The following is a 9,073-nucleotide window of genomic DNA, read 5'->3' on the forward strand; positions in this document are numbered from 1 at the left end:
TTTGAGCATTTGTTACGATACATTAAATAACCCTACACGATTTCTATCTATGGGATACCTTTTTTCCAGTATGAAAGTATGAAAAATAGGAATAGATTAAGTTCTCAAGTTGTTCTAACACCACATAGATACCTTTTGCAATGCATCAAGTCTCTATTAATACACCTGTTTTAATGTCAGAGAAGCTCAAACCTATTATTATTGTAGTAATAGGTTGTTTGCATTAACCACAACCGTAAGTGTTGTGGTTAATGCAAACATGATCCCTTGTATAAAGGTGTCATATTCTTAGGTTTTTTCCGGTTAAGTCACGTAAGTAAAACATCAAAATAAAAATAAAATAAAAATAAAAAATCACGACGTTTCGGAGGCAACACAAGTCTCCGTCATCAGGTGGGACCGTCACAGCCGGATTAGCTGCATCAAGTGAGGCAATGATTCAAGATGTAATCCCTTAAAAAGGCAAGTTGAGGGGGAGGAGAGGGGGGGGGGCTCATCAAAATTGGCTACCACATTCTGATGAGCCCCCCCCCTCTCCTCCCCCTCAACTTGCCTTTTTAAGGGATTACATCTTGAATCATTGCCTCACTTGATGCAGCTAATCCGGATGTGACGGTCCCACCTGATGACGGAGACTTGTGTTGCCTCCGAAACGTCGTGATTTTTTATTTTTATTTTGATGTTTTACTTACGTGACTTAACCGGAGGTTGTCACACAACATCTGTGCGTGCGGTGATCCACAAACCCCTGGCTGCTGCTTCTGCGGCAGCAGCGGCAGTGGCAGCCACCACAGCCGCCAGCCGGCTAAGGGGTCACACGCGCCACGCAGTGAAGGGGATCATCGTGGGAGAGAAGAATCGCTGAGTCGTCACCCCTCGCCTCCTCCCTCCCCTCCACCCCCACACGGTCGATGCTCGTCTGAGTTTCTGCGCAGCTGTGCCGAGCTCGTTGACTGCTGCACCTGCGCGGGGCGCTTTTTATTCGTGTTGCTGCTTGCGTTGCGTTTTTGTTTCGGGCCGTCAAAACAGGCGCGCCTGGTCGGTGACGCAATCTTCCTGAAGGACCCCGCTGCACTCTCGGTCTGCAATGTTCATGTCGCTGCTGCTGCTGCTTAAGAAGTGCAACATACACGCGCACATAATGCCCATAGACTACCACTGCCCATAGACTACCACTGCCCATAGACTAACACTGCCCATAGCCTAACACTGCCCATAGACTAACACTGCCCATAGACTAACACTGCCCATAGACTAACACTGCCCATAGACTAACACTACCCATAGACTAACAAGCCCATCGACTAACACTGCCCATATACTAACACTGCCCATAGACTCAACACTGTCCATAGACTAACACTACCCATAGACTCAACACTGTCCATAGACTAACACTGCCCATAGACTAACACTGCCCATAGACTAACACTGCCCATAGACTAACACTACCCATAGACTAACACTGCCGATAGACTAACACTGCCCATAGACTAACACTACCCTTAGACTACCACTGCCCATAGACTACCACTGCCCATAGACTAACACTGCCCATAGACTAACACTGCCCATAGACTACCACTGCCCATAGACTACCACTGCCCATAGACTAACACTGCCCATAGCCTAACACTGCCCATAGACTAACACTGCCCATAGACTAACACTGCCCATAGACTAACACTGCCCATAGACTAACACTACCCATAGACTAACAAGCCCATCGACTAACACTGCCCATATACTAACACTGCCCATAGACTCAACACTGTCCATAGACTAACACTACCCATAGACTCAACACTGTCCATAGACTAACACTGCCCATAGACTAACACTGCCCATAGACTAACACTGCCCATAGACTAACACTACCCATAGACTAACACTGCCGATAGACTAACACTGCCCATAGACTAACACTACCCTTAGACTAACCCTGACCATAGACTCAACACTGCCCATAGACTCAACACTGCCCATAGACTCAACACTGCCCATAGACTAACACTGCCCATAGACTCAACACTGCCCATAGACTCAACACTCCCCATAGACTCAACACTGCCCATAGACTCAACACCACGGATCTCCTGTGTAGAATAGCCGTGATTGTGGCTACGCGGGACCAACATCACCCGTGTGTAGAACAAATAAAAAAAACTCAAACTTATATTTAACACAAAATATAGATTTTATTTTGAGGCCGAGGTTGGGTTCGAACCTGCGAACTCGGGGCTCGGATTAACACGGCAATGAATAAATAAATAAATAACCGCACGCGCCCTTCCAGAAACTCCCTGGGCGGTCAGCCGCAGCGTTGGTGGCCACGTGGCTCGTGATGGTCGAGACGGAAAAGTATTTCCCCGTTAACGCATTTCCGAAATGTTACTCGGCGATTCTGACCAACGCATAATTCCGCACTCTTCGAATTTACGGGGGAAAAAAATCCAATCCCAGTCTTTTTTTTGTTTCCGACAACCAAAACATGTTTTTTGGGCAGTGTTCATTTTTATACTCTTTGGTTCTTTCGGTAAAGTCGCGTGGGTATATAATAAAATAAATCACGACGTTTCGATCGCAACGCCAGCTGAATCAGCTGTTCCACTGCTGGATTACAGTTTTTCCACCTGAGGATGACCGCTTGTGTTGCGATCGAAACGTCGTGATTTATTTTATTATATACCCACGCGACTTTACCGAAATAACCAAAGAGTATGGATCCCTGCAGTCACGAAAGCCTCAAATCAAGTGTTCGTTTGTGTTTGTTGTTGTTGTAGTTCAGGCAGGGCGTGGGAGGCGACTGCCTGAGTTGTACCCAAGGCCGTGCGTGTTGACACTGCCACGCAGGGCGTCTCGGTGGATGTTCACGGTGGCCTCCACCGCGATGCCAGTTCACCACGTGGACACCGGGCATCCAGGTGGGCATCAGATGTCCAGGTGGGTCCAGGTGGGGTGGGGGGAGTGGGAGGGTTGGGGGGGTGGGGGGGCGGTGGAGGGTTGGGCGGTTGGGGGGTGAAGGTGGCGGGGCGGTTGGGGGGGGGGTTGGGGTGGAGGGGGTTGGGGGGGTGGTGGGGTGGGGGGCGTTGGGGGGGTGGGGGGTTGGGGTTGGGGTGGAGGGGGTTGGGGGGGTGGTGGGGTGGGGGGCGTTGGGGGGTTGGGGTGGTGGGGTGGGGGTGGGGGGCGTTGGGGGGGTGGGGGGTTGGGGTTGGGGTGGAGGGGGTTGGGGGGGTGCTGAGCAGCGGCGCCCCAGCGGCTCGGGTGGAGGGCGACCTCCCAACCTTCGACGGCAAACGCCACGGGAGGAGGAGGTGGAGGAGGAGGAAGACGAAGGAGGAGGAGGTGGTGGAAGACGAAGGAGGAGGAGGCGGCGGGTCAGAGCAAGAACGCCCCGAAGAAGTTCCACTCCCTCTTGTCCTCCACGAGGTCGGCGTGGGTCACGTGCACGGCCACCGAGCTGCCCGCCTGCAGGTGGAGCACCCCGCCCAGGTGGCTGCTCTGGAACCACGTGGGCCGGGCGCTGCCGGCCGACGCGCAGGGCGACCACGTGGTGCTCATGACCGTGGCGGCACCGCCGCTGCTGCTGCTGTCGACGGTGGTGGCGGTGGTGGCGGTGGTGGCGGTGGTGGTGTCGGTGGTGGTGGCGGTGGTGGCGGTGGTGGCCGTGGTGGTGTCGGTTGTGGAAGTCACGCGGATAGAGTGGACGACCTCTACGTGCGCCGACTCCCTCACTCGTTCGCACGCCACGTGGTACAGCTGAATCTGTGGGGGGATGCGGTGGTTGATCAATGGGGGAAGTGATGACGACGATAGTCATACTACTAATAGAGAGGGGGCGACTCAGAGAGAGAGAGGACGACTCAGAGAGAGAGAGAGAGAGGACGACTCAGTGGAGGCGTCAGGGGGAGGAACCACAGACGAGGAGCGGGAAGGCAGCAGCAGGAGCCAGCGCTACCAACGATCGCCCTCTAAGCTCTGCCGTCCTCTACGTATGACGGTGTTCGTCGGCCCAGCGCATTGCGTGTTTAGCCGTGTGCGAGGGAGCAACACTCGATCCCACACAGAGAGAGCAGGTGGAGATGACGCTTCTGCTGCGCCGCCTTCTCCCGGCGAGCCGGGCACGGCTACTCAGCGGCGGCCCCCCAGGGAGAGTCACGACAATCCAGCGGCAATCCACCAACCCCTCGTATCACCAGCGCTGGGTTACAGGCCAACAGCAGAGCCACCACCACCACCAGGCTGATGATGACGATGATGGTGATGTTGATGGTGATGATGATGATTATAATGGTGATGTTGATGACGATGGTGATGATGATGACGATGTGTGTACGCGTGCGCACGTTGAACCTCTCGCGGGCACCGTACGATAGCCAACCCGTTGGTGGGGTGGCGCGGAACGTCGGCCCACCTGCGAGAAGACGAAGTAGCTGCCCGCGCGCGGCACCGTGAGGCTGCCGTTGTGGTAGCGCATGCCGCCTCGCAGGCTCGCAGCGACACCGCCGCCAGCGCCGCCGTCGCTCCAGGCCAGGCGGGAGAGCTGCCGTGCGGCCACGTCCACGTCTAGCGGAGAGTGAGAGAGTGAGTGAGTGAGTGAGAGAGTGAGAGAGTGAGTGAGTGGGTGAGAGAGTGAGTGAGAGAGTGAGTGAGAGTGGGTGAGAGAGTGAGAGAGTGAGTGGGTGAGAGAGTGAGTGAGAGAGTGAGAGAGTGAGTGAGTGAGAGAGTGGGTGAGAGAGTGAGTGAGAGAGTGAGAGAGTGAGTGAGTGAGAGAGTGGGTGAGAGAGTGGGTGAGAGAGGGAGTGAGTGAGTGCGTGAGAGAGTGTGTGAGTGAGTGAGAGAGAGAGAGAGTGAGTGAGTGAGAGATGAGTGAGAGAGTGAGAGAGTGAGTGAGTGAGAGAGTGGGTGAGAGAGTGAGTGAGAGAGTGAGAGAGTGAGTGAGTGAGAGAGTGGGTGAGAGAGTGAGTGCATGAGAGAGTGTGTGAGTGAGTGAGAGAGAGAGAGAGTGAGTGAGTGAGAGATGAGTGAGAGAGTGAGTGAGAGAGTGAGAGAGGGAGTGGGGGAGAGAGGGAGTGAGAGGGGGAGAGAGGGAGTGAGTGAGAGAGGGGGTGAGAGAGTGAGGGACAGAGTGAGTGAGAGAGGGAGTGAGTGAGTGCGTGAGAGAGTGAGAGCGGTGAGTGAGCTTACAGGTGTCACGTGGTGAGTGAGCTTACAGGTGTCACGTGGTGTGTGAGCTTACAGGTGTCACGTGGTGTGTGAGCTTACGGGTGAGATGAGCGGAGGGCCTTTCAGTGTCCCCGTCTCGGGCCCAGGTCGGTGTGGTGCTTGCGAGCCGCTCGCCTGAAGGGAGCAGCAGCACAGGTCGAGGCATCGTTAACGACGTGGCGGCTATCAAACAATAATAACGATAACGATAAAATAACTCCTCTCATCACGATCAGCACGTTGTGACGTATGTACGCTGCGGTGGCTAGGAGATGTTAACTCCCTCGCCTGGTGTACAGGAGGTCGTGGGTTCGATCCCGACCCTGACGCCTGCTGCTGTATATTTGGAGTTTGTGTCTCTCTCTAACCATCATCATCACGGTGGCTAGGAGATGTTAACTACCTCGCCTGGTGTACAGGAGGTCGTGGGTTCGATCCCGACCCTGACGCCTGCTGCTGTATATTTGGAGTTTGCGTGTCTCTCTCTCTCCCCGTGGTAGCGATGATTTTTCCCCGGGCTCCCCGGGTTTTTCCTCCACATTTGGCATCAACATCACGGGCTGAGAGTAATCGGCTGCTGCTATAAATGTCCACGCGATGTTGATGATGATGATGAGCCACTTCGTCGACCTATCATTCGTGATAGCGAGGTCGCTTCTGAAAAATAGTTATATAGTTCAGTGGCGACTTAACCTGTTAACACAACAAAAGTGTTTGAGTTAATTTTGCCGATTTTTATCTTAACATTACATTTAGTAAACCCCCCTCAACGCCCCCCCCACCCCATCCAACTTCCTCCCAAGGGATGAAAGTCGAGGTCCGGGGATGAAAATCGATCGCGGCGAGGGAAATCCCACCCAACGCCTCAGCACATCAGGGCCCTACAGCTTTGATTGGTGATGTGTCATCATCATCATCATTGTAATTCCGTGAGCTATTTAAAAAGAAAAGTCCCCAATGTACTCATTTATTAAGTCTTCATCTTCAGCGGGCAGCGTTGATTGATGAGTCATTGCAAGAGTTTAGCAGCAGCACGTAATGATCCACGCCCCCCTTCTGCCCGCCGCCACAATGCCTGTAACCCCTTAGGGCCCCTCCATCAATCTCAGACCCGCAATGTTTATTTATTTCTACTAAGAACGTCACAACAACAAAGAGTTTTAAAAAGAAACGATAGTAAGTGCAGAGTACAAGAAAGATAACCAAATAACACGAACAAACACAACACTGAAACCATCCATCATCCTACCAGGCAAAGCCCGCCGAGGTATGAAATTATTTTTCACAAGCGACCTGGCCACAAATGATAGCCGCTCAACAAAGTGGGCCCACAATTTGAACATTTATAGCAGCAAAACCATCTGAATCTAACACGTGGCGGGCTTTCGCGACCAATACCATCCATAGTAGATGTTTTTTGGGGGGTTAGATCGCGTAAATAAATAAATAAATGTGTCGTCAAACCCGCCACCACCCGACACAGCCAACTAGTAAGGGTTGTCACGTAAACAGAACGTGGCCAATACATCACTAGTACAGCACTAGTGTATAGTGTAGTGTATAGTGTAGTGTATAGTAGTGTAGTGTATAGTGTAGTGTATAGTGTAGTGTATAGTGCAGTGTATAGTGTAGTAGTGTATAGTGTAGGGTAGAGTAGTGTAGTGTATAGTGTAGTATACTCGTACATCACACCGGTTGTGTGTGGGAGAGCCAAGCCACAACATTTACAATCTGAGCACGACGTTCAATCTCAATCCACTGCTGGATGAAGGCCTCCCCCCCCCCCCCCCACCATACTTCGCAGGAGGATGGGGGAAGGGGGGGGGGTGTTTGACCATACTTCACCACGCTGGTGATCCCTCGCCAGGGATCTCAGCTCGCACCATCGTCAATTCTCGCGCTCACCTTCCTGTCCCACGCGAAGCTTCAGTCTCTCGGTCTTCACCAGCTTGCCCAGAGCGGTCTGCGCGTGGATCAAAGAGGGGACGCGGTTAAAGTCCCTGCTGGTGAAACACACGCGCGTCGAAACCGGTCCAAGAAATTCGTTTTTAGTTGTTGTTGCTGCTGTTGTTGTTGTAGTTGTTGTTGTTTGCTCGTCTTTGCAATGTGACGACGGCGCTCAGAAGAGCGGTCGGCTCGCCGCAGGAGGCCGCGCGCCCGACGGGCTCTCGTGGGAACACTTTTGCATTTGACGAATCTGTGCGAAGAGGACGCAGTGTTCGGTCTCGCACAGCCACCTCCTGCCCAGTCGCCCCCCAACCCCGAGCCAGCCCCGCTGACCCTTGCCTCGGCGGTCAGCGTGAGGTCAACCTCGCCCCGCGTCAGTTTCTCGAATCGGCGCCGTTCAGATGTCAGTCTCTCACCCCCCCCACCACCCCCACCGCCCCCACCACCACCACCCCCACCACCACCACCCCCACCACCACCACCCTCACCACCACCCCGACCACCACCACCACTACCCCTACCCCCACCACCACCCCCACCACCTCCATCACACAACCACCGCCATCCCCATCCCCCCACCCCCAATCTCCGCGTGCGTCTTCCTCGTCTCTCGGTTCAATTGTCAACTCGCGATTTTCCGTGCTTATTTTGGGGATCGTTATTTTAAGGGGGGGGTGGCTGGTGGCTCTTTCCATGAATTTAGAAAGCCCCTTTTATTTACGCCGATGAAGGCTTCACTCTGAGCCTCGAAACAAAATTTGCAACGTCGAATGAAATCCACAAATCCGCGCTTGTGCGCGCGCGTTGCGTGCGGTTCCAGGTGAAGCTCCCTTACCTCGTGCAGCTTCTCCACCCCGGCCTTCACCTCCACCCAGGCGAGCACCGCGACCCCCACGGCGCAGAGCCACGCGCCGGCCAGCAGCACGGGCAGCAGCCACGTGGCGGGCGTGCACGGCGCCCCGCCTCCACAGCGCATGGCGCGCGATGTGCGGCCAATGCCACCTGCTGACTCCTCTAACACCTGAACTGCCTCTGATATCTGCACTGGCCAGATAGAACGCCTCTCGACTCTGAGCACGCGTTACAGCTCGCACAACTCGCGCGCCGCCGGCCTCAAACTCCACCAGCAGCAGCAGCAGCTACTGTGGGGCCGCACGCGTGTGCGGGCACTGCCACACTCCCTAAGCCACCCACCCGGTCAGGCCACCTAATCACTCCGTCACGGATAATGTGGGGCACGAATGTGTCTGAAGCCGTCCGCGTGACAAGCCGTCAACTCTCGTTTAATCGATCGCGCTACAAAACGCAGAGAAGACCCCCCTCGTGGGATTAGCTGCTGCTGCTGCTGGTGAACCAACAGCGACTGGTGTCTGCCAGAGAGGAGTGACAGCCTTGCCTGGAGGTGGCTACGTGGGGAATTTAAAGCCGCGGCTGTAGCGGCCGAGCGTGAATTCCCCGTGTCATGAAACCAACCCGCTCGCACTAAACTTCACTTCTCCGTTCGCCGAGCGCGATAGGGGCTGGATGCCTCCACCCCCTCCCTCCCTCCCTCTCCTGTTCGTCGGCTTGTCACGGGGATACGGGTGGTTCAGAGTGCACGTCGGAGCCTCGTGATTGATTCGATAACGACAACTCTGGCGGTGCGGCATTTTCTTTTTGATCGTCGCTCTGGGTACGAGGGTTGCGGGAAATCCCGTGATGGTATGGAGCTGAAATTCCGCCCGTTCGCCGTTGACAATTCTGTGGTTACGGATTTTTTATTTCGCGTCTATTTTCCATGATCTCAGCCACGGAGTTGGGGCTTCTGAAACTTTGTGCCCATACCTTTGACCCCCCTTTCCCCCCCACCCACCCACACCCACCGACTCCTCACGCAACCCACCCCTATATACCCACCCCCTATACACCCACCCCCCCTATA

General features: G+C 54.5%; 1 protein-coding gene across 1 annotated transcript; it reads right to left on the reverse strand.

The window, feature by feature from the left end:
• Positions 1-3,209: 3,209 nt before the first annotated feature.
• LOC133360212 (tumor necrosis factor ligand superfamily member 14-like) lies at positions 3,210-8,603 on the reverse strand. Its single transcript, XM_061578843.1, has 5 exons — positions 7,988-8,603; positions 7,111-7,168; positions 5,266-5,340; positions 4,415-4,566; positions 3,210-3,765 (listed from the first exon to the last, which is right to left on the reverse strand). The coding sequence occupies exons 1-5, from the start codon at positions 8,126-8,128 to the stop codon at positions 3,379-3,381; spliced, it is 813 nt and encodes a 270-aa protein (XP_061434827.1). The 5' UTR covers positions 8,129-8,603; the 3' UTR covers positions 3,210-3,378.
• Between the last annotated feature and the right edge of the window lie 470 nt (positions 8,604-9,073).

This window comes from Lethenteron reissneri, chromosome 67, assembly GCF_015708825.2.
Source record: "Lethenteron reissneri isolate LAM-NWPU_2019-01 chromosome 67, ASM1570882v1, whole genome shotgun sequence".
NCBI classification, from domain to species: Eukaryota; Metazoa; Chordata; class Hyperoartia; order Petromyzontiformes; family Petromyzontidae; genus Lethenteron; species Lethenteron reissneri.